At 56.2% G+C, this 26,448-nt stretch overlaps 3 protein-coding genes across 21 annotated transcripts in view; 1 reads left to right on the top strand and 2 right to left on the bottom strand.

The window, feature by feature from the left end:
• The window catches only part of ACAP1 (ArfGAP with coiled-coil, ankyrin repeat and PH domains 1), an 11,710-nt gene extending 1,923 nt beyond the window's left edge, over window positions 1-9,787 (bottom strand). Inside the window, exons 1-17 of one of the 2 annotated variants that reach the window (XM_055405417.2) lie at window positions 9,523-9,786; window positions 8,919-8,976; window positions 5,354-5,473; window positions 5,128-5,181; window positions 4,979-5,037; window positions 4,562-4,745; window positions 4,386-4,430; window positions 4,193-4,288; window positions 4,004-4,078; window positions 3,802-3,911; window positions 2,588-2,639; window positions 2,409-2,509; window positions 1,999-2,122; window positions 1,697-1,908; window positions 1,049-1,118; window positions 832-926; window positions 562-734 (exon numbers count right to left, since the gene is read on the bottom strand). In XM_055405417.2, the coding sequence (XP_055261392.1) occupies window positions 562-734; window positions 832-926; window positions 1,049-1,118; window positions 1,697-1,908; window positions 1,999-2,122; window positions 2,409-2,509; window positions 2,588-2,639; window positions 3,802-3,911; window positions 4,004-4,078; window positions 4,193-4,288; window positions 4,386-4,430; window positions 4,562-4,745; window positions 4,979-5,037; window positions 5,128-5,181; window positions 5,354-5,473; window positions 8,919-8,976; window positions 9,523-9,575 (1,681 nt within the window). In that variant the 5' untranslated portion in view covers window positions 9,576-9,786. Of the gene's footprint in view, window positions 1-561; window positions 735-831; window positions 927-1,048; window positions 1,119-1,696; window positions 1,909-1,998; window positions 2,123-2,408; window positions 2,510-2,587; window positions 2,640-3,801; window positions 3,912-4,003; window positions 4,079-4,192; window positions 4,289-4,385; window positions 4,431-4,561; window positions 4,746-4,978; window positions 5,038-5,127; window positions 5,182-5,353; window positions 5,474-8,918; window positions 8,977-9,522 lie in introns of both variants that reach the window. The other variant, XM_055405423.2, reaches the window with a different exon arrangement.
• Window positions 9,395-26,448, top strand: NEURL4 (neuralized E3 ubiquitin protein ligase 4). 12 transcript variants are annotated; one of them, XM_088828852.1, is made up of 30 exons: window positions 14,501-14,925; window positions 15,858-16,302; window positions 16,498-16,563; window positions 16,706-16,731; window positions 16,882-17,004; window positions 17,177-17,288; window positions 17,378-17,466; window positions 18,185-18,257; window positions 18,401-18,665; window positions 18,888-19,069; window positions 19,349-19,434; window positions 19,541-19,715; window positions 19,806-20,004; window positions 20,095-20,171; window positions 20,280-20,358; window positions 20,671-20,846; window positions 20,934-21,065; window positions 21,497-21,642; window positions 21,746-21,970; window positions 22,068-22,166; window positions 22,233-22,409; window positions 22,605-22,769; window positions 23,331-23,489; window positions 23,841-24,020; window positions 24,155-24,242; window positions 24,335-24,442; window positions 24,574-24,718; window positions 24,855-24,967; window positions 25,050-25,215; window positions 25,759-26,448. In XM_088828852.1, exons 1-30 carry the CDS (start codon window positions 14,638-14,640, stop codon window positions 25,961-25,963), a joined length of 4,569 nt encoding a protein of 1,522 aa, XP_088684978.1. In that variant the 5' UTR covers window positions 14,501-14,637; the 3' UTR covers window positions 25,964-26,448. The 12 variants fall into 12 exon arrangements, with proteins under 12 accessions (XP_088684980.1, XP_088684978.1, XP_088684979.1 ...); XM_088828854.1 differs by lacking the exons at window positions 14,501-14,925; window positions 15,858-16,302 and adding exons at window positions 9,395-9,532; window positions 12,479-12,703 and having other exon boundaries at window positions 16,706-17,004; XM_088828853.1 differs by lacking the exon at window positions 16,498-16,563.
• On the bottom strand, window positions 9,991-14,172 carry LOC129542749 (uncharacterized). 7 transcript variants are annotated; one of them, XM_088828855.1, is made up of 9 exons: window positions 13,046-14,172; window positions 12,590-12,697; window positions 12,408-12,479; window positions 12,093-12,178; window positions 11,746-11,997; window positions 11,181-11,387; window positions 10,959-11,096; window positions 10,554-10,706; window positions 9,991-10,416 (listed from the first exon to the last, which is right to left on the bottom strand). In XM_088828855.1, exons 1-9 carry the CDS (start codon window positions 13,537-13,539, stop codon window positions 10,358-10,360), a joined length of 1,569 nt encoding a protein of 522 aa, XP_088684981.1. In that variant the 5' UTR covers window positions 13,540-14,172; the 3' UTR covers window positions 9,991-10,357. The 7 variants fall into 7 exon arrangements, 5 of the variants coding, with proteins under 5 accessions (XP_088684981.1, XP_055261409.1, XP_088684982.1 ...); XM_055405434.2 differs by having other exon boundaries at window positions 11,187-11,387; XM_088828856.1 differs by having other exon boundaries at window positions 11,181-11,348.

Raw genomic sequence — 26,448 nt, 5'->3', positions numbered from 1 at the left:
GAACCAGCTATGAATCTGCGAAGAAAACCCCCAGCACAGACCCCTGACATTGTGATGGGATAGGTCACTTCTCAATTGTGGGGAGGACTCCAAGACCAGGAATTGTGGTGGGAGGTGATGGAGGGTGTGAGTGGATATGGGCTGGTCCCAAGGCATATAGAATAGACACTTCTTTCACCTCTTCCTGTCTGACCACCTCAACTGGCGGGGATGTTGAGGGTGAGCTGACAGTCAACCTCAGCTCTCTTGATTCCCTCTCTTCCAGCCAAGTTCCCACTCTCATCCACAGGACTCTGGAGACCTTCACTCATTCTCCTGACTCATCTCATGCTGTTGGCACCCTCACACAGCCCTTCCTGCTTCCTCCCAGCCCCATGGTCCTTCCCATCCTTCACTTTAATCCCCGAAACTCTTGCCTTATAAAACCAGTGCTGGTATGGTCTGGCCCCCAGAACATTCTAAAGGGAAAAACCTGGACCTGGGACTCTGTGACTCCCCACTGGGCTTGGCACTGTGCTGAGTGCATAGCAGGCGCTCACAGATGCCCAACCAGCCGTATACCTGGCTTGGATCTGAAGCTCCCCGGCTTGGGCCTGATAAGCCCCGGCTTTGGGGGCACAGGAGGATACCCCCTGGGGGGCCCCCGGCCACCTCTTCGCCCTCGAATCTCGGGAAGCTTGGTCAGGAACTTCTTCTCCACGTATTTAGCGTGAATCCAGGCCTCCTTCTCTTGCCTGGCGGGGGAGTGTTGCAGGGGAAGGAGAGTCTTCCCTCCTTTCATTCTGGGCCCTCCTCCCTCCCTCCCCACATGGAGGGTAGCCCCAGCCTCACCGGGAGCAGCTGGGTCCTGGCTTCTTCACAGCCATGGCCTCCACACGGGCTTCATAGATCTGGTTTATGACGACATTTCCCAGCTCACACATGAGCTGCAGGCGACCCAGGTGGAGGCAGAGACAGACAGGTAGGGTGTGGGTGAGTGTCTGAGCCCTTGGGGCTCTGCGGCCCTGCCCTTACCCCACCCACACACACTCACAGCACCCCAAGTCACCTTCACGAGTTCCGGCTCCCATGAGTCAAGGGTCAGAGACCGGACTTTGGAGAAATGAACTCCAAGGCTCCTGGAGAGCAAGGGGGGATATGTCAGGCCCTCTGTGGGGGCAGCTGCTACTCCTGAAAAGACTTAGGGGCAAGGCCCTGCGTGGGGTGCCCATGCAGAGGCGCTGGGCCAGAAGGCAGAGGGCAGCCAGGGCCACATGGTCTTGACCTGGATCGAGCAGGATTCCGCCTGTTGACCATTCCCTCTCCTCCCTTCTCCTCATCCTCTCCAGCCACCTCCCCTCTCTCCAGGCATTCTGGCCTGGACAACTCTTCCCATGCCACTCCCCTCCCCCTCCCCCGAGGGCTGTATAGACCAGCTAAGACCTCATAACATCATCTCTCTCTGCTTTTCATCAGCTCCCCCACCCTCAGCAGTCCTGACCCCACCCCTCCTCCAGACAAGTAGATCAATTCCTCCGGGTGTCCTCCTGCCCTGGCCAGACCAGGGCATCGAGGAGCTGGGCCCACCTGGGTCTACCTTGGGCCCCACAGGCTCGGCCTAGGTAAAAGGCAGAGTGTGAGAGGAAACCTAGGCAAGTCTCCCGCCCCCAACCCAGGAGGAGCAGGGGCCCACGCTTGGGACCCAGAGGGGAAAGACCTGTGAATGCCAGAGCACTGAATACAGAGGGTGACGCCGAGGTTGATGCTGGCCCACTCGGGGGCGGGCTCCCGGCAGTCACAGCACTGGGCATTGCCGTCCACGCTCTGCACCTGGGCTGCCACGTGCCCCACTCCACCAGGCTCCCTTCCCCTGGTCAACCCGCCAGGGCCCAGGGTGGCAGCAGAGCTTATGGCCAGGTGTCCTGAGCCCTGGGGGGACAGGGGAAGAAAGAGTGGCTCTGAGGGAAGGGATGTCCTAGCTCGCTGGGCAACCCAGTCCTGCACCGCCGGTTAAGGTACCTGGCCTAGACCCCGGGGGCTGTCATCAAGGCGAGCCTGGCTGAAGGCTGTGGCAATGCTGCTCTGCACGGCGCTGACCCACAGCTGCATGAGGCGCTCTGAGTCAGCCTGCAGGAGGCAGGACCTGGACCAGAGGGGAATGGAGAGCAGGGAGGGGTCTGAGGCTTGGGGAGTCAAGTGGCAGGATGGGCAGGCTGACATTCCGCGAGTGTTTGGCTGGTACCAGTCATATGGGAATACCTCTGCACCAATTGGTAATACCCTTCTAGATATGCCCCTTTCCCCTATACTCTCCCCCCAAGTCAAGCACCAAAGGGTTGACATCTGGGGCAGCATGAGGGGCCTCCAAGACCCTTGCCAGCCAGTAAGATTGAGACACACAGGCCATCACCTCTGGGCACTGTACTCACTTGCTGGGGGACACGACCTCAAAGCAGAACCGTCTTTCTGAGTCAGGACAGAGCTTCACTGTGCAGAGACGAAGGTCATCCACCACCACAGTCACAGGGTCCTGACGGGGGGAGGGCAGATGTCCAGGCAGCCACAGCAGGGCTGAGTTCTCCTAGGGCCCAGGACCCAGCCTACTCACCTTGTACCTCTTCTGATAGACCAGTTGGTTGCTCTGAATAGTGAACCAGCGTCTGGAAGAGGTGGAAATAGTGTTAATGATGTGGGGGTATGGCTCAGGAGAGGGACAGGAGGAACGTGGTACTCTCAGCCTCATAGAATCTCACTGAGAAGAGAGAGACCTGGGCTGCCTGTCCCAGGAGATGCTGCAGAGGAGGGGCAGCCGGGGACATGTGAGGAGTGCTGATCACATCTCAAGCAACCCAGCTGTGACAGATTCACAAAGACAAGTTTCTAGCAGACGGCAGTAAAAATGCTTTGTCTAATAAAATAAGTCCATTACTACAATGTTTTGGCAAATATAAGTATCTTGGAGAAGGGGCTCCATTTCTTAATTTGCACAAAGATCCCTCAGGGGCCAGCAGTGGCCCTGAAAGGGGAAGGGGTCACATCAGAGCAGGTCACCACCCTGCTCCACACCCTCCCATGGCGCCCCACTTCCCTCAGAGCACAGCCAACGAGGCCGTCATGATTCACACCCCGTTAGCTCCACCTGCATCTTCTACCACTTCCTCCTCCCTCCCTCTGTTCATGCCCAGGGCCTCCCCTCTGTTCCTTGAACCCTCCAGGTTCCTCAAGGCCTTGGAAGGGCTCCTCCTTTGGCCTAGAACATTCTCCCTCTAGATATCCTTCCAGTCCTCACTCAGCAGTCACCTTTCCACGAGGCCTAGACTGACCACCCTACTCAAAGTCACAGCTCCTTTCCAGCTGTGTCCACACTGCTTCTTTGTTGTTTTTGCCTATGGTATTCTTACCTTCTAAGATAACATATAATTTACTTAATTACTATATCACTGTCTATCTTTGCTGATGGAATGTAAAGTCTCTGAAGGAAGCGGTCGGGGGCAGGTAGGGGTGGTCTGTCTGTATTTAACACATGGTGTGTGCATGCTCAGTTGCTTCAGTTATGTCCGACTCTTTGTGACCCTATGGATTATAGCCCACCAGGCTCTTCTCTCCATGGGATTCTCCAGGCAAGAATACTGAACTGGGTTGTCATGCACTCCTCAGAGGAATCTTCCCAACCCAGGGGTTGAACCCAGGTCTCCTCTACTGTAGGTGGAGAAGGGTTCTTTACCCACTGAACCACCTGGGCAGCCAAATTTAACACACTATAACCACTCAAAAAAACCAAAAAACCAATGGTTTTGGCCAATTGGGATGTTCACTCCTTACCTGCTCCAGGTCTTAAATGCATTGCTGGCCCTTTTGAAGAGATGTCCTTCCATGACCAAGCCACCAGGCCCCTCCCTTAGGCTTGGCTCTGGCTCCTCCCCACCCAGCTCCTGGGGGCACAAAAGTGTCAAAGGGCAACTGAAGTGGGCAGAGACCAAGGCCCCAGGGCCGTCCACCTCCTGCCTGGGGCCCCAGTTCTCACCTTCTGTTTTAGCAGCACATGCCTCTGCTCCATGTCTCTCTTCTCGCGGGCTGAATTCAGGACCAGCTGGTGTAACTGAGCACAGGAGGGGTATCTCAGATGGCCCCAGCCTCACCCACCAGGCCAGGAGAAAATTGTTTCAGAGCCCCTTCCCTCCCTCTTCCACCTCCCTGCTCCCTGGGGCTCTACCTGGCCACCCAGCTCCTTGCGATACTGCGCCAGCTGGCTCAGCTCCTCGTGGCCCTGCTGGAAATGAGTAGCCTGGGCCTCCACCAAACGCAGCACCTGGGGACAAGGTGGGCAGGGGGCAGACTCCTCTCTTTCCCTGGTCCCTGGTGTTATCAGCAGGCTCCTCCCCACCCCCACCCCTACCTGGACTCACAAACTCCATGATGTCAAACTTCCTCTTGTCCTCAATCACATTGATCTGAGAGCCCAAAAGATCTCAGGTTAGTCCTGAAGACACAGACCCCACCCCTCCCACTTCACACCAGTGACTCTCCAGCCTCAAGGTGATTGAGGCCCTGGCACCCCAGGAGGACAGGTAGGGGCAGGCACCTGCAGGGCATAGTCCAGGGCCCGGCCCCGGTACCCAGCTCGAGCAACCTTCAAAGCAGCTCCAGCCTCTTCTGCCTCCTGGGCCCGGCGCCTGGGAACCTCTGCGTTGTGGGTAAGAGCAGCCTCCAGGCTCTCGGCCCCCCGCCAGAAATCCCGGCCCGCCTCTCGGAAGCTCCGGAGACCTCTGGAAGTGCAGGAATAACACAGAATTATCCATACGCCCACCAACCCCAGCAGAGAAATCTCTAACGTTCATTCACAGCCTTGCAGCTATGGAAACTCAAGACTTCAAGGGGATCCTTGAGATAGGGGATAATGATCAGGCCACCAGCAGCCTCCAATTTCACAACTCCTTTATTCAGGGAGGACCCCATGGCAGTGGGAGAGGCCAGAAGACTGGTTTCCCTCCCAACTCACTCCTTGACCAAGGTCTGAATTTGCCGCTGCAGTGTGTGCTGGGTGGCGTCGAGAAGCTCCTGGGGGAAGCAGAAGTTGGCAGGTGGGGGTCAGGACCACAGACTTCCTTGCTCCCCCCACCGGCCCCACCCCCACCACCCCCCACTTACAGCATGGCTGTCCAGCTTGTGGCTCAGGCTCTGAGTGAATTTGTCCAGACACTCCTAGGCAAGAAGATGCAGAGAGAGAGTACCAAACAAGGGCGCTCGGGTCCTCCCATCCCTAGACCTCTGACCTGGGACCGGCAGACCCCAGACCGAGCCTCCCCTCACCTTCCCCAGGGTCTTTCCACATCCCAGACCCCACAGCACAGTCTGGTCTGGACCCTCCACATACCGCCATCATGGGCTCTGGTGGTCCCAGGTGGGCGAGATCACAAATGCCCATGATGAAGGCCCGGTTGGCGGCAAGGTAGTGCCGCCCACTTTCCAGGAGGCCATTCCCCAGTTTGAGGAGCTGATAAACAGAGCAACAGGGAGTTGTGCCGCTGCCGCCGATACCCAGTGCTGCTCCTCTCCTGTCTGACTTGTCTCCCCTTCCCCAGGGCTGTGCCCCTCCCTCCCCCACCCACACTTCTCTGCGGCCCAGTCTGGTTTCTAATACACAGGAGCTGCTTTCTCATCTTGGTTTCTTTGCTCCCACTGCTCTGGGCCTGGATCAAAATTCCTCCCAGTCTGACAGCAGAGCCAGTGTCGGATTCACCTCCCAGACATCTCTCCTGCCCTGCGACATCTGCTTGGATCCAGAATTCCCCACTGTCTGGCTCTCAGGATGAAACCTGAGCTTTACCTGTTCAGTATTAAATTCTACAGAAATGGGTGATACCCTAGCTGTCCAGTGGTTAGGACTCTGAGCTCTCACTGCCAAGCGCCCGGGTATGATCTCTGGTTGGGAAATTAAGATCCCACATGCCTTGCAAAAAAAAAAACAAAACTATACAGTATTTACTGTCTGGATGTGTCCTTCTGCACTTAGTGAACATTTCCTCATAAATAGTAATCAGTCAGCCAGGCCATAGGGTCAGGGCAGAGATGGTGCTCTTAGGGCCAATTCTGTCTGACCCTAAATTACAAACAAGGAGGCTTAAAAAAAAAATTACTGGAGTATAGTTGCTTTACAATGTTGTTAGTTTCTGCTGAACAGTGAAGTGAATCAGCCATTTATATAGATAAATCTCCTTTTTTAGATTTCCTTCCCACTTAGGGCACCAAAGAACACAGAATAGAGTTCTCTGAGCTATGCAGTAGGTTCTCATGAATTATCTATTTTATACACAGTGTTAATAGACAGTTTAAATATATATGTCAATCCCAATCTCCCAGTTCATTCCACCTGCCTAGGATGCTTGATAAACAAAGCATCAGTGATTGGCCTGAACAGGGTCTCTGGGAAGCCCCTGTGGCAGTAGAAATAGCCTGAAGACTGGTTTCCCTCTCAACTCACTCCTTGAGGTGGCCGACTCAGAAGCCAGAGCTAGGTTTTCTGACCCCTGGTTCTTTTCACCTGCAAGAACTGCATGGCTCCTGGAGATGACACCATTGGTTCTAGCCTGAGTCACTGTATCTGGGAAGGGGCAAGAGTTGATGGAGCCTGTTGGTTCAGCTTAGGGATCTAGAGACTACCAGGGCAGTTCCATGAGGAAATCTTGGGTAGCTGGGGCTCAGAAAACACAGGCTACAGAGGTTTGCTCACGGAACTTTTGTTGAACTGAAAAATACTTTTTCAGGCTAGTGAAGGCTTCAGGGAACTATAGCTTGACTTGAAGATAGCTGGCAGGGTCAGTAATGGTCAGGAAACAGACCACGATCAAATTTTATCAGATGTCACCCTTGGGTGTCCGTAATAAGGGACAAGGACCCAGAGGATCACAACTCCACTGGGGGACTGAGTGTTCAGTTTTTCCCTTATTCACCCCGCCTGCCCAAATTTGAATAAGGAACTTTCAGAAGACTGAACTAGTGACAAACTGGTACATCCATACAATAGCACATGCTCAGCAATGCAAAAGGCATGAGCTATGAACTGTTGATAACTACTGATAGGCCACAACTTGAATAAACCTAAAGACATTATTTTGAGACGAAAAAAAAGGCCAATCTTGAAAGGTCACATACTGTATGATTACACCTAGATAACCTAGAAATGACAAGTCTAGAGACAGAAAAGAGATGAGTGGTTGTCATGGATAAGGAAGGGAGAGAGGAGAGAGGGCACCATTACAAAAAAACAGCTCAAAAGAGTTTCTTTGTGATGACAGGAGTTTTGTATCTTGAGTGTGATGCTGGTTATAAGAATCTATACATGTGATAAAGTGCCACTGAATTATACACAAAGATTTTTTTTTAAAAAAGAGTATATTCAGGGATTTCCCTGGGGGGGTCCAGTGGCTAACACTCCATCCTCCCAGTGTTAGAGGGCCCAGGTTCCATCCCTGGTCAGAAACTGGATCCCATATGCTGCAACTAAAGATCCCATGTGTAGCAACTAAGACACAGCCCAGCTAAATACATAAATGAATTTTTTTTAAAAAAAAAGGGTATATGCAAAGCACGTAAAATCCAAGTGAAGTCTTTAGACAGCTTACTGGAACATGCTAGAAGCAATTTCCTGGTTTGAGCAGTAGACTACAGTTATGGAAGATGCTACCTTTGGGGGAAGCTGGGAGATGGGTACCTGTGCCTCTCTGTGCTATTTTTGCAACTTCCTGTGATCTGCAATTAATTAAAAATAAAAAGTTTAACTTAAAAATATATGTATATATTCATGTGTACAACTGAATCACTTTTCTGTACACCAGAAACTAACACAACATTGTAAATCAGCTATACACCAATTTAAATGTATCTTCATTAATACATGTATCTATTAGTTGGTTACCTACTAACTTTCAGGTCACAGGCCCTGAGGATTGAGGGGGGGGTGGCGGAGGGGGAAATGTAAAAGTCCCTCATGATACTTCCAATCCAGTAGGGAAAAGTAGACAAGAAACAAACTTGGCAAGTGGGACAGACACAGGCTAAGGTAACCCCTGTGACTCCCACCTTTGCATAATCCTCACTCCTTGAGTGTAGGTGAGTGAGGATTATGCTTCTCATCAGCACACCACATGGCAAGGGCAATAGGATGGCGCCCCCAAATGACAGAGGTGATGAATTCGTCCTGTGATCACATTTTGACATAAACTGATGGCATCTTATCAGCACACACTTGGGAAAGCCTACTATTGGCCTTGAAGAAGATGCAAGCTGCTATGAAATAAACCGCCTATGGACAGGGCCCCGGGCCAGGGAACTGTGGGTGGCCTCTGGGAGATGAGGGCCTCAGTCCCACAACAGCAAGGACTGGAACTCTGCTTTGAGCAGAGCAGAGCACAGTTAAGCCGTGCTGACCCACAACTATGCTAATACCTGTGCACTATTTGAAGTCACGGAATGTGTAATCATTTGTTATACAAGAGAAAACTAATACAGCAAGTAAATATATAACATAGTTGAGATAAATGCTGTAGACGGAAAAAAAAGCCAAACAAGGGGGATGGGAGTGTGCTGCTTTTGTAAAGAGCAACCAGGAAGGCCTGACTGCATCGTGTCAGTGTTTTACTGATTTGCTGCCCACAGTCTGAGAGCCCCCTGAGGGCAAAAACTTCTGGGGGTTCACGGTCCCGAATAACACAGGTCTTCAGAAGGATCGAGTAAGTTCACAGGTGAGACTTGTTTTCCAAGATTCCAAGCTCCTTAAGGATACAGAACCACCTTTTGGTTTCTCTGTAGCCCCCAGTATCCACCCAACCTGGTTAATGTTCAGTAATCTCCAGAACTTATACTTGGTCTCTACTTTTCTCCCTGGCCCTACCCCCCTCGCCTCACTCCCACCCCGGGTCATCCCTCCACATCCGGATCACCTTTTCCAGCCGGGTCTCCAATTCTGACACTTCGGCTTCCACCAGCTCGACAGAGGCTCTGACAAAGGAGGGACATGGTCACGGGAACAAAGTCTGGGCCTATCTGGTCTGTCCAGTCGGCAGGGTCAGGGGTTGGGGTTTGGGGGCCAAGGGTACAGACAGAAAAAGCTGATGGGTTAAGAACTTCCTACCCACCCCCTCTGGCTCGCTCACTCTGCACAGTGTGGGAGCTACTAAGGCCCAGGCCAGAGCAGGAAGGTAGAAAGAGGGTGGATGTGGCGAGGGCAGGAAGTTGCTAACCGCCCATAGCAGGTGCTGGGGGAGGGGAGGGGTCCCCAAGAGAGGGAGGAGGGAGTGCCAGCTCTGGGGTTGAGAGAGGCTGGAGGGACCCCCTCCACACTGGCAGAGGGTGGCGAGCATCAGAGCACGGGATTTGATACCAGAGGTACGGCTTTGACTTCTAAGCTGGATCTTGCCCCTCTGAGACCTACGCCCTGGAAAGACATCCTCCGTCTACATCCTCCGTCCGACATGGGGAAGGCTGTCTATGTTAGGGAGTGTTGGACCTCCCCACCTCTGCCCCTGGACACCTGTGTACACTTACCGGAAGCGGGGTGAGTCCTTAAGACACTCCTCAAAATCCAGCTTGACCGTCATCTCAGCTAGACCGCTCAGGGGCCAGTGAGCCCTCGGGCCTGGAGGGTGGAGCTGCAAGTACAGGCACTCCCCTGGCCTGGGGACGTGCTGATGAGGGAGGAAAGGAGAGTCCACCCCTGGCTAAAGCCTGGGGGTGGGGGACAGGATTCTTTCCCTAGGTGTAAGGGGTATCCTAGGAGGAGCTCTCACCCCTCACTTCCAGGCAGTGCTGGGAGGGGTGGAGGCGGGGCCTAGGGGTGGAGAAGGGCCTGAGATCAGAGAAGCCACAGCCCCGCCTTCGGAGACTATCTGCAGTCATCTTCCTAGGGCCCTGGTCTCTCTCTGCTTGTTTTCCTTCAGTGGTTGAGTCCTGGAGGCCTGAGAGATACAGGTTCAAATCCTGATTACCTGACCCAGGGCAAGCTGATTTCTCAGTTTCCTCATCTGAAAGATAGGGATGATAACTCCTATCTCCAGGGTGGTTTTAAGAATTAAAGACTGGTAAATGTGTGGTTGAATGACACCAGTCATTGTCAGCCCACTGCAGGTGGGTCTTCCTGGGCTCCTGGGTGCCTGTTGAGTCCAGTGCCCCTGGCTATACCAAGCTTTTTGCTCTGCTCTGTCCGTGGTTTCCTGCATGTGAACTTCCATCTCTGCCCCCACTCTCCTCAATGTCAGCTCAGGATCAGCCTGGGACCCCAATTCACCGCACCTAGACTCCTGCTCTTCTCTTTATTGTCTACCCGATTGACCGAGGGTGGTGAGGGCAAGGAAAGTCGGCTCCCACCCCATTCCCCAACTGGCTACAGTTTCCATTGTCTGGTTTCCTCCTCCTGAGTCCACTGGATCCGCAGGGTTTCATCTGGAAGAAGAGGGGCTGAGTTAGTGGCTTTCTTGCCACAGCCAGAAGATGTGGCCCACGATCCCCAGACTCCCTAGAACCTACCCACTCAGCCCCTCGCCCTCCCCGGCCAGCCCCTTGCCCCTGCTCAGGCTCACGTCTGTGCTGGTTTTGGTTTGGGAAGTTTGGGTGACTTCCAGGTTCCCTCTCTGAGCCTTCCATGCTTTGCCAGTTCAGCCCCTTGGATACCAGCCACTGACACCAGTCAGACATTGCTTGGGACCCACTATCTTTGGAGGACCAGGCAGTACCTGGAGCGGGGTAGGTGGCAGAGAGGAATCAGAAAGAAGGCATGGGGGCAGTGATGGTACCAAGCTGGGGGGCCGGTACCCATCCCTCTGAGCCTCCCTGGGTCCTCTCCATACAATCCACATTGCACACAAGAATGTGGAGGGCCTCTCTCATCACTTTTGCCAATCTGCTGGCCTGAAGGGAGTGGGGGTTGGGAAGATGGGAGCTTGCCAAGAGCCAGGCCTGGTGAGATGGTGGCCTGGTGCCCTCACCAGGCTTCGACGATGTCACTGTCACCTTCCGGGAGCTCTCCGTGGCCTGGAAATCCTGGGAGGAGCTTCCTGTTTGGTCCAGCAGACGGACCTCAGTGCTCATGGGACTCTCGATTACCCAGTTCAAGTTTGTGGAGCCTGGAAGCACAATAGGACCAGGGTTGGCACACCCATCAGTCTGTTGGTTCTTAGCCTCCCGCTCCTGGGCTGACCCGGCTGAACTCTCACTGCTCTGCTGTTCATCTTCTGTGTCCTCCTCAAGTTCAGGGTGAGGCCAGCACCTCAGGTATCTTCCTTTGCTGTAATACTCCTTGCGCTGCAGATCAATCTCCTTCTCCAACACCACAGTGGTGGATGAAGTTGGGGACAGATTTCTGAAGGCAGGGGAAGCTGAGGAATCACCCAAATTAATCTGAGTCATAAGGGCACCTAGAGAATACAGGGCACCAGCTTCATTGTGACCCCTGAGCAGCCATGAGAAGCTCAAGCCTTAGGTTCTCATCTCACTTCTATCCCCTCCTCCCATTTTAGAAAAACACCAGTGACCTTTCCACCCCGACAGAGTTCTGTTGGGCTTTCTGTTCTTCCCAGCCAGCCTTCCTTGGGGACTATCCTGATGGGGACCCCACCCCAGCTGCCCTCTGTCTACTCTGGGGACACCAGCCAGCACGACGTCCCTCTTAGGCAGCAGGGCCCTGGGCTGACACCCACTGAGGAAGACAAGCTATGGTAGAGAAGGTTCTGGACTACAATTCCGTTGGGGGTCTGGGGCCCCACCATAGCTAACCTTCGGCTTCTAGGATGTGGCTTCTGGCCGCCAGGCCAATCTGGTCCTTGACTCCTCCAGTCATTCTTCCTGCCCCACCTCTTTCCACAGGCCTGGGCTCTGAGTCCAGCATCGCACCTCGACTGCCACTGCTCATATTCACACCACCCACGCTGCTGTTCTTGCTATTATCCAAGGGAGGGTTTTTCTGAAGTTTCAGGAACTTTCCTTCATTGTAGTGTGCCTTGCGGCGCTTTTCAAAATCATCGGATTCTGTGGGCCAGTGTCAGAGCATGGCTTTCCTGCCAGGCTCTCCGCTGAGTTATCACTCCACCTCCCCTTCCACTTAACCCCACCCCTCATCTCACGTGTCTTGGAAAAGCTGTCTGAAGACCCCGAGCTTCTGTTATCGCTGTACAGGACCTTGGGGCAGAAACTGTCCATTGCTGCAAACCTGAAGGGGAGGGAGACCAGTTGGGGGCACAGAGAGAACAAAAAATGGGAGCAGGTGGTAGCTGGGGCCAAGCTGGCTGACTCCCCCACCTTGGCCTGAGTGAGTCCTGATCCAAACTGTAGTACCTCCCATTTGGAGAGCCAAAAAGCAGAGCTGGCTCAGACCCTAGTTCAGGGGTGGAGGGGGCAAGAGACCACAGGTCCCTACTGACCTCTGGCAGGACTCTCACCTCTCTGCTAACTTCTCAGGAGTCATTGCGTGAGAGGTCCCGGCAAGCAGGTCTTCATCGCTGTCTTGCAGCCTGCAAGTGAGGGACGAAGCCAGTGCGTCAGAGCGGGCAGCAGGCACTTCCCTTCTCCTTCGAGTAGAGAAGAGAGTAGAAGCTGAAGGGATAAAGCTGCAGACTCGCACCTGTGGAAGGGAGTGCTGGGCTCATCCACCTTCATAAAGCCATAGTCCTTGTCAGCAGGGTGGTAGGTCGCCAGGATATTCATTTCATCCCAGTGCTGAGACTTTCTCCTTCGGGTGAGTAAAGGACACACAAAAAAGGGGGAGGAAATCTCCTAGTGCCCTCCTCCTCACAGTCCTCCCTCACTCTTTCATTCATTCAAAACCTTTTTCTTGTTCCCCCTGGTAGTTCCAGACGTGTAGGAGGCTGGGGTGGAGGTCACACCTGATGATAATCACGTGCTATGTTATCAAGGGTTTATCCCGTACCTGCCGCTCTCTCAAAGGCTAGGAACCTCGGATTTCCCACCCAATTACCACCACTTACTCTCACTTTTAGTTCTTGGGACTCCGCCCCCTTTCCCCTACCTTGGCTTCCCTTTGTGTCTGGAATTCCTTTCTTTCTCTCCGGTTCCTTACCTCTCCGCCCTGGGGGATTTGTGCACCGTGATGGAGCTGCTGTTTTTTAGGATGCTCCGGGGCCGGTCCTCACAGGGTCTGTCTTGGCGCGTGCAAGTTGACTCGGATAGAGTAATGTTTGCCGAGTTGTACACCCCAGACGCCCCGGACCCAGGATTGAACGTCCCGGATACACTGGTTCCAGGGAAGGGGGGATTAAACCCGTCAGGTTGTGTACCGGACCCAAAGTTGTGGGCCACGACTTCCCCAGGATGCCGGTTGAGCACGGAACCGAGGACTGCTGTCCCTCCGGAGGGCTGGCTAGAATCAGGACTGCAAATTATGGTTCTGCCATTGTGCGTGGGGGGCCCAGAACCGTGAAACATGGTTACTCCGGAGAGCAACCCAGCGCCTGACTCGACTCCTCCGATGCCTTCTGGCACCCCCCTGATACCCCCACCAGGAGATTCTCCATCGAGGCCGCCAGCAGCCCCCAGACTTTCCTGCTTCTCCATGGCCCCACTAGGGGGCCACTCTCAGCTACCTCGCCCCGCCTCCCTGCTCCACATAGCCCCGCCCCAGGCCCCGCCCCCACCGCGGTGGGAGGGGGACGCTTGGGCGAGGTCTGGTGCCCCTCCCCCACTGCTCCCTGGAGCCGTGGGGGGCGGAATCAAAACTGTTTAGGGACCTCTAGCTGGAAGCCTCTCAGGTTGCCCCTCCCTTTCTGTCCCACCCTAAAACCCTTCTTTGTCTCTGGGATTTGTTCCCGCCCTTCTCCCCCATCACCACCCAGAACCCTAATTGTGACGTCACACACAGTCCAATTGAAGCGTGAGCGTCTGGGGAGTCTTGCTGGGGGTTTGTCGATAGCTCTGGAGGTGGCGGTCTTTGAGGACTGTCAGCGTCGTTACCTGAAACTACCTGCCAGTGTTCCTTTGCACTCTTTATTCGTGGCTTTAAAACCTAAGTTTGGTTGGACTAGAATTCAAGATGGCCTTATCTAGAAACATCCGCGAACTCTTTTCGCCCCAAAAGCCAACCCGCTCTGTTTCGGCGGAGAAGTGGAGGGATTGCGACACTGTCGAAAGACATATCCGGTCTCAAGTGGTACGGAGTGTGACCCTCTTTATTTACAAAGCTACCTCTATGCGCTCAGGACCTGCTCACACCGCTTCGAGGCGCGTAGAGCGAAGGATAGACCCCGCCTTCTCTTGCCGTAAAGCAAATACTTCAAAGTGTTGCTTGTCCTCGACGAAGGCTGGGTCGTCGGTGTCGCAAAGCTGAAAGTGTTTGGGCACCACCCCCAAGTCGTAAAGGTGCCTGCGGCAGTAGTTTCTTCCACTGTCGCAAAAGCTCCCAGCCGGTCTTCGCTCCTCTGGAGCCACTCCGTCACCTCGCCCGTGCCGTAAAGCAAGCCTGCCCGACCCTGTCGTCCTTTCTCTTCTCACCGTAGTAGTCCTTAGTTCCCTACTCCGGGATGCTTTATTGCCCGGCATTGCCGTAAAGCATATCTGGCCCCAGCCCCCGAGTCCTATTCCCCCAGGGCGTCCGTGCACCGCGGTTGCCACGGTGCCGCCAAGCGCGGCTGTCGCGCGGCCCCGGTGTCAGCGGCGATGGCGGCGGGGTCGGGTGGGAATGGGGGCTCCGGGGGAGGCCCCGGGCCGGGGCCGGGTGGGGGTGGGGGTGCTGGCCCCAGCGGGAGCGGCCCAGGGCCGGGGTCCGGCGGGGGTCTGGGCAGCGGCGGGGAGCTGCATCCGCGCACCGGGCGCTTGGTGAGCTTGTCGGCCTGTGGGCGTACAGCGCGGCGGCAGCAGCCAGGCCAGGAGTTTAACCATGGGCTGGTGTTGAGTCGGGAACCCTTGCGCGATGGACGCGTCTTCACCGTCCGCATCGACCGCAAGGTGCGGAGCTGGGGCAGCGGAAGCGAGATGTGGAGGGTGGTTGGAGGGGACCAGAAGGCGATGGGGGAGGACAGTTAGGGTAGCCCACATTACCGGATACTGAGAGAGAACCGCTAGCCAGGACACCAGGTGATGGGCAGGAAGGGAGCATGAAGCGGAAACATTAAGTCATAAAAAGAAGGAGACAAGGAGAGTTTGAGTTTTGTCAAGACCCAGGAGCAGGGAAGGGACACGGGGCCCCACCCACTATAATGATTAGAGAACAGGCTTCCTGGGATAATTTATGGGAGATGGAGGATGGAGAGATGTCACAGATGTGATGGAAGGAGAAGAGAGATAACCAGGAAAAGAACAACCATTGAAGGACAAACGCACACAGATGGGGACAGAAAGATGGGTGAGGAGAGATACTCGAAGCAAGAGATGTGTGTGCCTGTGCGGTGATGCGGCGGAAATGCCAGGTGCACAGAGGTAGAATTTGGGAGGAGAGTGAGTTTGAGTGCAGCCATAGCCTAGGAGAGAGGCCCAGAGAGAGAGTGAGAGAGCATTACACCAGCAAATATGGAGAGCTATGACTTTGACTGGTTGAAGGGCCACAGAGACCAGAACAGTTAGAGATGGCAGGAGTCTGGAGCCAGGGAATTTAGCCAGCTTGGTGAGCCAGCGTGGGAAGAGCATGGGATCATAGACAGCGTGCACCCAGAGTACAGAAGAGAGTTGCTAAAGGAGAGCAAGCCTAATCATTCCCTGAGACCAGAGTCCAGAAAATACTTTGTGGGACTCGATCTCTGGATTGGGGATGCCTTGTGTCTCAAGAGAGCAAAGCCCAGTTAGCTGTCTGAGAGGTGGGAAGAGGGGGACACAGTGGCCTGTGAAATGTGGGAGACCCATTCGTAGCCCATCCTGAGCCACTGTTCACCGCCCCATCACAGGTCAACTCCTGGAGTGGCTCCATTGAGATTGGGGTGACGGCACTGGACCCCAATGTGCTGGACTTCCCAAGCAGCGCCACAGGGCTGAAGGGGGGCTCATGGGTAGTGTCGGGCTGCTCGGTGCTGAGGGATGGACGGTCTGTGCTGGAGGAATATGGGCAGGACCTCGACCAGCTTGGTGAAGGGGACCATGTGGGCGTGGAGCGCACGGCTGCTGGGGAGCTGCGGCTCTGGGTGAACGGGCGGGATTGTGGCGTGGCTGCCACGGGCCTTCCGGCTCGTGTCTGGGCCGTTGTGGACCTCTACGGCAAGTGCACCCAGATCACTGTGCTCCCTCCTGAGCCAGGCTTCAGCCCCCCTACTCCCAGCCCCACACCTCCCCTTGAGCCCTCCGTCCCCCCTGAAGATTCTGCCTTGGCTGAACAGGGGACCTCTGGGGATGAAGGTGAGAATGCAGGTAGGGCAGTGGTGGGGTGACGAGGCAGAGGGAATGGCTGAAGGAACGGGGGCGGGGTAAGGCAATGACAAGTGAGGCTGGGTGTGGGCTGGGAGAGCAGGGGCTAGCGGAGGGGTCTCCTGGCTGTGGTCCCTGCAGCAAGGGCTGAACCCTTATTCCCCTCCCATTCCACATGGTCCCCAGCCTTCATGGTATCCCCAGCGCAGGCCCGACCGGAGACGTTTCCTAACAGCCTTGAGTCGCATAATGGTGAGGGTTCCTGGGAGGCCTGGGAAGGGGAGAGGGATGTGAGGTGGACGGGGGGGACCTCAGGAGAGGGGTAGGGAGAGCATGGTGAACCTGAGACTGAGAAGTCTCATTTCTGCTTCCTTCCTGTGTCCTGCTGTTGTAGACTTTGCCAGCATGGAGCTCTCCGAGGTAGTGAGCAATGCCATCCTATCTGCGTACAATGGGGGGCTCCTAAATGTGAACCTGAGCTCCCCCCCAGCAGGGGAAGCACCAGGGCCTAGTGGTGCTGACACCTCGCCCATTGTCACCTCCAACGATGCTCTCCTTTTCCATGAGAAGTGTGGAACCCTCATCAAGCTCAGCAACAATAATAAGACTGCTGAGCGCCGCCGGCCCCTGGATGAATTCAACAACGGGGTTGTCATGACCAACCGCCCACTCCGGGACAATGAGATGTTTGAGGTGTGCAAGGTGCTGGGGCCTGGCCAGCATCTCACCCTCTGGGAAGTAGAGATGAGGCTTGATCCCCAGTGCTAGAAGAGGGTGGAGGTGGCCTAGGGAAGCTTAAAGGGTGGAGAGATTTTTTTTCTGTGTTTACATTTCCCCTCTCCCTTCCACTGTCATTCCATCTAAGATCCGGATCGATAAGCTCGTAGATAAGTGGTCAGGCTCCATTGAGATTGGTGTCACCACCCACAACCCCAACAATCTGGAGTACCCAGCCACCATGACCAACCTGCAGTCAGGTACCAGCCCCTGGCATGGGGGGGGGCATGGCCTGTGGTCACTGAGGTGCAGGGGGCCCATACCCTAACCACGGTGTCTGCTTTCCCAGGCACCATCATGATGAGCGGCTGTGGGATCCTGACCAATGGCAAGGGCACCCGCCGGGAGTACTGTGAATTCAGCCTGGATGAGCTGCAGGTGAGGGCGGTCACAGCGCCGGCCTCTCTCCAGGGGTACCCCAGTATATACCGAGCAGTCCTGCCTGGGCCCCATGCTCTCTGACCTGGAGCAAGGCCCTTTATCTTTTGTCTGAAGTTTCCTTCTGAGCAGGGCTTCCCTGGTGGCTCAGACGGTAGAGTCTGCCTACAATGCAGGAGACCTGGGTTTGATCTCTGGTTTGGGAAGACCCCCTGGAGATGGGTCAGTATTCTGACCTGGAGAATTCCTTGGACAGAGGAGCCTGGCAGGCTACAGTCCATGGGGTCACAAAGAGTTGGACACAAATGATTGACTTTCACTTTTCCTTCTGAGAAGGCAGGGTTGCCCAACTGTTAAGCACTCAAATTTTGCAGTCTGATGGGTTCAATTCTTTCAGTTTGGCCTTTGGTGGTGGTGACCTACGGCTAGAAGCTCATCTTTTTGGGTAGTTTTTTGTTTTCTTAATGTCTGAAAATGAGACTGTTAGTACTATTTGATAGAATGCCGTGAAGGTTGAGTTGGTGTTGATAAGATAGCTTAACATAGTGCCTGTCTTGCCTTGAACATTCGGAGTGGTCTCAGATGCATGGGAACCAGTTGGAGCTGTTCCCCTGTCACATCGGTTGATGGGAAAGCTGGAGGACTACTGTGTTCTCAGTCTCCAGGACACGCCCAGCTGTCGAAAGATTCCAGGTTTTTATTTTTCTGCTTTGAATAGGAGGGCGACCACATTGGTCTCACGAGGAAGTCCAACTCTGCCCTACACTTCTTCATTAATGGCATTGATCAAGGTAAGGAAAAGCTCAGAGAGGGCAACTGGGCTTTCGCTGAGGGGGCTCTATCTCATTCTCCCTTTATTGATTCTTCTACCCTCGTCCCATGCACAATGAGACGGCCATCATTCCTCCATTCCCCGTGCCTTCCACCCCTGCAGGTGTGGCGACCCCCTTAACACCCCCAGTGGTGTACGGTGTGGTGGACTTGTATGGGATGGCCGTGAAGGTGACCATTGTCCACAATAACAACCACAGTGACCGCCTTCGCCGGAACAATGCCATCCTGCGGGCTCTGTCCCCTGAGGGTGCTCTCCGCCGGGCTGCACCTACAACACAGGCAGAACCCGAGCGCCTGCTCTTCCACCCCAACTGTGGGCAGAAGGCAGCCATCACCCACGAGGGACGCACTGCCCTGAGGCCCCAGTATGACCCATGGGGTGGGGAGAAGCCTGCGGAGGGGCTATGAGGGGATTGGGGGAGGGGTGGGCAAGTGGGAGGCAGTGGGAGTCTGGTCAGGGGGCCTCCTGGAGTGTGGACCCTGGGTGCTTGACTTGGGCAGTGGCTGTTGGCTGGGCGTTGCAGGGCTGAGCTTTGGAGCACTGTGTGTGTGGGGGGGATCTGAGTCCCCACTTGCCGTGCCCTCAGTGCCACCGACGACTTCAATCATGGCGTGGTGCTGAGCAGCAGAGCCCTGCGGGATGGAGAGGTGTTCCAGGTGCGCATCGACAAGATGGTGGACAAATGGGCTGGCTCCATTGAGATTGGTGTCACCACCCACAACCCTGCCTACCTCCAGTTGCCCTCCACCATGACCAACTTGCGCTCTGGTGAGCTCCCAGGAAGGGCAGGGCCAGGATAAGATGCTGGGGGGAAGCCCTCCCTGTTTCCAGACTCTCTTTCACTTGTCACATTTGTCATGACACATTTGGTGCCCGAGGTGTGCCACGTGGATAGGGCCTGGGGTGAGCGTGAGAACTGAATTTTCTTGCTCTGCCCTGAGAAGAAAAGGCAGGCTGGACTAGTAGCTTCTAGAAGTAACTGGGGGACTACTGTGTAAAGAAGCCTTGGCTTTCTTTTCATGGCTTTTGCCACTCGTTGTCCACTAGGGACCTGGATGATGACAGGGAATGGGGTGATGCACAATGGGACAACCATCTTGGACGAATACGGGCACAACCTGGACCGACTCAAGGTGGGAGACTGGAGGACCCGCCACCTGTTGGTAGTGGGGAGGCAGGCCAGGTGGGGCTGCTGAAGGACCAGCCCAGGCAGGAGCTCGGCCTGACTCCTCACTCCAGCCCCGCTTCTTCCAAGGCAGGGGACACGGTGGGCGTGGTGCGGCGAGAGGACGGGACTCTCCACTTTTTCGTCAACGGCATGACTCAGGGTCCCGCTGCCTGGAATGTGCCCCCGGGCGTCTATGCTGTTGTGGATCTCTATGGCCAGGCGGCCCAGGCCACCATTGTGGACGACGTGGGTGAGGGCCGGGCTGGGCAGGGGCCGGGGTGGCCTTGGGAGGCCTCAGAGATGACTGTAGACCTAAAAGGTGATGTCCACTTGCAGAGGTGCCCCCAGTCTCTGAACCACTCCCTGAGGGGAACAACCAGGTGTCTCCAAGCTCCCCATCATCTGGGGCTGGGGGCTCGGACCTCCGCTTCCACCAGCTGCATGGCAGCAATGCGGTCATCACCAATGGGGGCCGTACTGCGCTCCGCCACAATTGCCGCAGCGAGTTCAACGACGCCATCGTCATCTCCAACCGGTCAGTGTCTGGACTTTTTATGTCCCCACTTCCCTATTCTCAGCATCAGCCACCCAAGTGGGGCCTGTCTGATGACCATTCTCCTGGCAGAGCCCTGAGAGATGGCGAACTGTTTGAAATCGTCATTCAGAAGATGGTGGACCGCTGGTCAGGCTCCATTGAGGCTGGTGAGGGATGTGTATATGTGTGTGTGTATACACATATACTTGTGCTGGGGAGGTGCTAGCTGCCAGAGGCTGGGGACTCGGCTCTGACCCACCCCTGCCTCCTTCTAGGAGTGACTGCTATTCGGCCGGAGGACCTTGAATTCCCCAACACTATGACAGACATTGACTATGACACATGGATGCTGAGGTTGGGCTGTCTGCTTTGGCAGCCAGCTTGGTGGAGCTTGCCGGGATGAGGGAAGCAGGGTTTTGGGGCCTATGGTAGCTGTAGACCATGACAGACCTAGGTGGTCTGGCTATTTCCTCCCCCTAGACCCTTAGGGTAGCTTCTGCTTTTGCCTGGGGGGTTCTCAGGGTGTAGGAGACAAGATTGGGTCTCACACCCCAGGTTAACATCCCAGTCCAAGGCCCTGGACGATCCCAGCAAGCAGAGATGGGGCAGAGGCCTGTGTGGGGAGGAAGCTGGGAGGCCAACCTACCTGTTCTGTTATCCCTGCAGCGGCACAGCCATCATGCAAGATGGGAACACCATGCGCAACAACTACGGGTGTGATCTTGACGCGCTGGGCACCGGCGCCCGCATCGGTATGATGCGCACGGCCAAGGGCGACCTGCACTACTTCATCAACGGCCAGGACCAAGGCGCTGCGTGCTCAGGCTTGCCTCCCGGTAAAGGTGACTATTCTGTGGCTTTCAACCTGCCACCTTCGGCCCAGCCCACCCCAGGCTATTGGCCTCCTGACGCCTTCCGTTCTTACTCAGAAGTGTATGCAGTAGTGGATCTGTACGGCCAGTGCGTCCAAGTGTCCATCACCAATGCCACCGGCCCCATGGACAACAGCCTGGCGACCAGCAACACCGCCACTGAGAAGTCGTTCCCCCTGCACTCCCCAGGTTTAGCCAGCAGGGAGGGAGGGCGGCCAGGAGAGAGGGGGGAAGGGCTCTGTCTGCCTATGGTGGGCCTGAGGGGTGCAGCCTTCAGGTCAGGCAAGCTGTTCAGACAGGCTGCCTGCAGCAGCGGTAGACTAAGGGGAAGGGGGAGGGCTCAGCCCCTGGTGGGGCGCAGCCAAGAAGAGGGGAGGGAAGTTCCACCTGGACACAGGGCCTGGATGCTTCCCTGCCACCAAAGGGCTAGGACACCATCACTGGGCGTGGCAGGTTTCGGACTGAGTCCTGCTGTGGTGAAAGAGGTATCAGAGGTCTTGAGGGAAGATTGGAGGTGGGACCGTCATGTCGACTTCCTGCTGCATCTGAAAGCCTCGCCCTGTCCTTTCTGAAGCTTGCTGCCCCAATCCTCCCCCTCTTCTGGTGCTGTCTTCCCACAGTGCCTGGCGTGGCCCACCGATTCCACAGCACCTGCGGCAAGAACATTGCTCTGGAGGAAGACGGCACAAGGGCAGTGCGAGCAGCCGGCTATGCCCATGGCCTCGTCTTCAGCACCAAGGAACTCAAGACTGAGGAAATCTTCGAGGTGGGCTGTGGCGATATGATGCAGGGGGCCACCAAACCTTCATGGCAAGGCCAGCCCGCTTCCCATCCTCCTGCAGTGCGCTAAGGGTTCCTCTGTCTCCCAGGTAAAGGTGGAGAAGCTGGATGAGAAATGGGCCGGCTCCCTCCGCCTAGGGCTGACCACGCTAGCGCCTGGGGATATGGGGCCCAGCGCAGGTGGGGGCCCGGGACTGCCTCCCTCCCTGCCGGAGCTCCGGACAAAGACCACCTGGATGGTGTCCAGCTGTGAAGTGAGGCGCGACGGGCAACTCCAGAGGATGAACTATGGCCGGAACCTGGAGAGGCTGGGGGTGAGTCAGCCAACCCCGGGGCCAGGGGTGGACCTGGGAGTGGGGGCAGCGGGGAGAGGTGGGCTGAGCCCTCGTCCTTGCCACGCCTTGGCCCTAGGTGGGAAGCCGTGTGGGCATTCGCCGAGGGGCAGACGACACAATGCACATCCTGGTAGACGGAGAGGATATGGGTCCTGCAGCCACCGGCATCGCCAAGGTAGACCCCAGACCTTCCATGGGTCTGGAGGAGGATCGAGGTCCTCCGCTAACTCCTAACTTCCAGTCTGTGTGCCCCCAGAGTGTGTGGGCTGTGTTGGATCTATATGGGCCAGTGCGGAGTGTCTCTATTGTCAGCTCCACCCGTCTGGATGAGCCAGAAGGCACTCAGCCTCCTTCCCCCAGCTCGGACACCGGTAGTGAGGGCGAGGAGGACGACGAAGGCGAGGAGCATGGCCTGGAAGTAAGAGGTGGCAGCAGGAACCATCAGGCTCAGGGATGGACTGTTGGTGGGCCATTAGCCACCAGGTCATTTTCGGATTCCCTGATCTAGTCCTGGATGGCCAGAGGCTTATTGGCAGGCTCTGTGTCCATCCTGGTGGGGTGGCTTCGGTTTTGAGTCGGCACCCCCAGCAGCTCAGTTTCTCCTCCTTACCAGGGCCAGAACCAAGTGGCCATTATGCCCACAGCCCTTGAGTTCCTGGAGAACCATGGGAAGAATATTCTTTTGTCCAATGGGAACCGTACAGCCACACGAGTGGCCAGCTACAACCAGGGCATCGTTGTCGTCAACCAGCCCCTGGTGCCCCAGCTGCTGGTCCAGGTGGGCCACACCTCCTTATCCCCAGCTCTTCTTGCTCCAGGTGACCCAGGGCCAACTCTCCTGCAGAAAGGCTTTTTTTCCCCATGTGGAGCATGAAGTGGAAGGCATGCATGCCCCTTAGCTTTCTGGGTGTTTACTCATATCCTATGGTGGGAGTTGTAGATCAGTTTCCAGGAAGTACCCATCTGAGGGCTGCGATGAGGGAAGCAGTGTGGAGGGGTTTGGGGAGGCCAGGAAGGCTCCTTCCTGATTCTGTATGTGGGAATGGGGCATGCTTTCCAGGGAAGGGGGCATTATGCTGCGATGTCAGTTAGGCAGGTGAAGGGAACCCCTGGGGACAAGAATCCTTTTAAAGGCAATAGCAAGACCATGGCTGAAAGAGGGAAGGACACAAGCAAATTGACCATTTCGGGTCCTTCCAGGTATCAGAATGGGCTGCATCCCAGGCTGCACTCTGGGGTGCCGTCTTCTCTCCCTGGCGGGAGTGAGGAGCCCGGTCCTGCTGGGTGGGGGACCTCTTTGCAGGAGGCTGTGATTGTGGAGCAGTTGCCTTCCCCCCAGGTACGGATAGACTTCCTGAACCGGCAGTGGACATCTTCCCTTGTCCTGGGAGTCATCACCTGCCCACCGGAGAGGCTCAACTTCCCTGCTTCCGCCTGTGCCCTCAAACGGGCAGCCTGGCTGCTGCGGGGCCGAGGGGTCTTCCACAATGGCCTCAAGGTGGGTAGGGAGCAGGGAGAGGGCCCTGCCTCTGAGAGGGAGTGGCTGGCTGAGGGAGAAGAGGGGCCCCGAGCCCTGGAGGTAGGAGCACAGGTGTGTAGCGGCCCTGTAGCAGGTGGGCAGAGGTGTGAGTGCCATTACCTGGACAGTCTCAGGCTCACTGCCTCCTCCGACATTCCTGCCATTGAGAATGTTGCCAGGGGGGAAAGGGAAGGTGGACTTTAGATAACTGAAGCAGCGGGCAAGGGTAGAGGCAAAACCCAGGGACTGGCGAAGCTTAGTGAAGGGCGGCGGTGGCTGCTGCCAGTGGGGAATCTGATCTCCCTGGAGACAATAGGTTTTTCCTCCTAGATCTGTGAGAAATTTGGGCCAAATCTGGACACGTGTCCAGAAGGCACCATCCTGGGACTGCGGCTGGACAGCTCTGGGGGGCTGCACCTCCATATCAATGGGATGGACCAGGGGGTGGCTGTGCCAGATGTCCCCCAGCCCTGCCATGCGCTTGTGGACCTCTATGGGCAGTGTGAGCAGGTGAGTGGCCGTGGGAGGAGTGGCACCTGGGAGGCTGGGCAGTCCCAGGAAACGGGAAGCTGGTAGTTCATGGAAGGGATCAGCAGGCCCTGGGGGCTGGTCACACCCTAACTGACCACCCCTGTCCTCTGCAGGTGACAATCGTGAGCCCTGAACCAGGGGTTGCCAGTGGGAAAAGTGCTGGAACTCAAGGGGACATGGAGAAAGCTGACATGGTGGATGGTGAGCCAGCCCAAGGGGCCAGGGCCAACCTCACCCTGACTTTGTACTTCTGGCTCCAGCCCCTGTGACATGGGTCCACTCTGCTCCCTCAGGTATCAAGGAGAGTGTGTGCTGGGGCCCACCGCCCACCACTAGCCCCCTCAAAAGCTGCGAGTACCACGCCCTTTGCTCCCGTTTCCAAGAACTGCTGCTGCTTCCTGGTGAGTCCCCAGGCCCCCAGAACCTGCCTTATTCCTGGCCCGGCCCAGGACCATAGCCGGAACCCGGGGACTGCATGGCTGAGACCCAGGGTGGGGGCCATGCCACAAAGTCTGCTGTTCACTCTCCACAGAGGACTATTTCATGCCTCCACCGAAGCGTAGCCTGTGCTACTGTGAGTCTTGCCGAAAACTTCGAGGGGATGAGGCCCACAGGCGCCGTGGGGAGCCCCCCCGTGAATACGCTTTGCCCTTTGGCTGGTGCAGGTTCAACCTCAGGTACATGGGGGAAGGATTGTGCACCTCCCGCACTATTCTTTGCCCACCTTGAGAAAAGGTCCCAAAGACAAATCTTCCTGTCTGGGGAATGACCTTGGGGAGCCAAAGACCTTTGTCCTGTCTGTCCACCTGCTAGGGTGAACCCCCGCCTGGAGGCTGGGACGCTAAGCAAGAAGTGGCACATGGCCTACCATGGGAGCAACGTGGCAGCTGTCCGGAGGGTGCTGGACCGAGGGGAGCTGGGGGCAGGTACGTAGCGCCAGCGGAAGCAGGGCAGATGGGCCTGTGGGTGGTAGGAGGGCCACCTTAACCCAGCTCTTCTCCCTTGCAGGCACTGCTTCCATCCTGAGCTGCCGGCCCTTGAAGGGAGAGCCTGGGACAGGGTTCGAGGAGCCTGGAGAGAACTGCGCGCCTCCCCGGGAGGAGCAGCCCCCTCCAGTGCTGCTTTCCCCCTCCCTCCAATATGCTGGGGCTGAGACCCTGGCATCCAAAGTGCAGTGAGTACATGGGAGGGCACATGGGTCTCCATGATTCCCTCCTGTCTACCTTGTCTCCCTAGTTCCTCAGTCTCCAGCCAGCCCTTCACTCACGGTCTTTGTACAAGTACCATTTATTTTGTTCTATCACAAAGAACAAAGAAGGGAACCCTGGTCACGTGGAACTTATGTCCTCTCTTGCTCTAGAATGTTTATCCATAGTTATTTAGTATTTTTAAAGGTGACAAGTACTATGGAAGGGAAAAGTAGAGCAGAGTGAAGTGGATCAGGAGTGTGGTTGAAGCATACAAGATAGGGTAGTCCAGGTAGATATCACTAAGAAAGTGAATCTGAGCAAAGACTTGGGCAGGACGGAGTCAGTTGAACAGGCATTGGGAGGAAGACCATTTCAGGTAGATGAGGCTGCAGCCAAGCCCCTATAAGGAAGGAGTGACTACCAGGAACAGCAGGGCCTGTTGCTAATTGAGATGGTTACAGTTGCCAAGGGGCAGAGGCACTGGGGCCAGAGGCCTCACTGCCCTATTTCTGCTTGTTCCCTGACAGATTCCGGGACCCCAAATCCCAGCGGACGCACCAGGCCCAGGTGGCGTTCCAGGTGTGTGTGCGCCCTGGCTCCTACACCCCAGGACCCCCTTCTGCGGCCCTCAGAGAACCTCCTGACCCTCACTTCAGCCCAACCGAACTTGAGTGGGTCACCAAGGAGAAAGGGGCCACGCTCCTCTATGCCTTGCTGGTACGGGTGGAGTGAGGGGTGAGGCCGCACCACTACAAGCACAGTTGGGCCTCGGCCCGTGGACTCAGAATGATGACTGCCTCCAGGTCATTCCAGCGCCCCGCTACATGCATGGTGCTCAGCCTGGCAGATGCACAGGAGCGTGTGGGCAGGCTCTCAGACTAGCTGGGAAGCGGAGCTTGGCTCTGTGCCCTGGCCGGAAGGGGACGTCCCTCCCTCTGAGGTGAGGGCGCAGCGGGGAGCCCGGCCGCAGACCCCGGGAAACCCTCGCCATGCACTGATCTGGGGAGCATGACTCCCCGCGACTCCTCCCCCATACACTTAATTTATTTCCGTTTCTGTTCCCTGGTTACTGTGAATCCCAGAGGCGTCTCCCCGTGCCCCAAAGAAGCTGCTGTTACGGCCCGGGCGGGAGTAGGGAAGGCGATGGCCGGGGCTGGGGCCTCTGTACAGTTGTTACTGACTCTGATTTCTAAGGAGCCAATAAACGCAGTCTAAGA

This window comes from Moschus berezovskii, chromosome 20, assembly GCF_049115385.1.
Source record: "Moschus berezovskii isolate FMDL1 chromosome 20, NW_MosBer_1.0, whole genome shotgun sequence".
NCBI lineage: Eukaryota > Metazoa > Chordata > Mammalia > Artiodactyla > Moschidae > Moschus > Moschus berezovskii.
This window is presented reverse-complemented; position numbering and strand designations above follow the sequence as displayed.

What these genes read in the sequence shown, in the direction of transcription:
- LOC129542749 (XM_088828855.1), bottom strand. Translation starts at nt 13,539, where the DNA reads ATGGAGAAGCAGGAAAGTCTGGGGGCTGCTGGCGGCCTCGATGGAGAA. An exon ending in CCACATCCTAGAAGCCGAAG is followed by an intron (nt 11,388 to 11,745) that starts GTTAGCTATGGT and finishes TGTATTCTCTAG; the next exon opens with GTGCCCTTATGACTCAGATT. An exon ending in TGAACAGCAGAGCAGTGAGA is followed by an intron (nt 11,097 to 11,180) that starts GTTCAGCCGGGT and finishes TTGTGCTTCCAG; the next exon opens with GCTCCACAAACTTGAACTGG.
- NEURL4 (XM_088828846.1), top strand. Translation starts at nt 14,638, where the DNA reads ATGGCGGCGGGGTCGGGTGGGAATGGGGGCTCCGGGGGAGGCCCCGGG. An exon ending in CCGTCCGCATCGACCGCAAG is followed by an intron (nt 14,926 to 15,857) that starts GTGCGGAGCTGG and finishes GCCCCATCACAG; the next exon opens with GTCAACTCCTGGAGTGGCTC. An exon ending in CCGAGGGGAGCTGGGGGCAG is followed by an intron (nt 24,968 to 25,049) that starts GTACGTAGCGCC and finishes TCTCCCTTGCAG; the next exon opens with GCACTGCTTCCATCCTGAGC.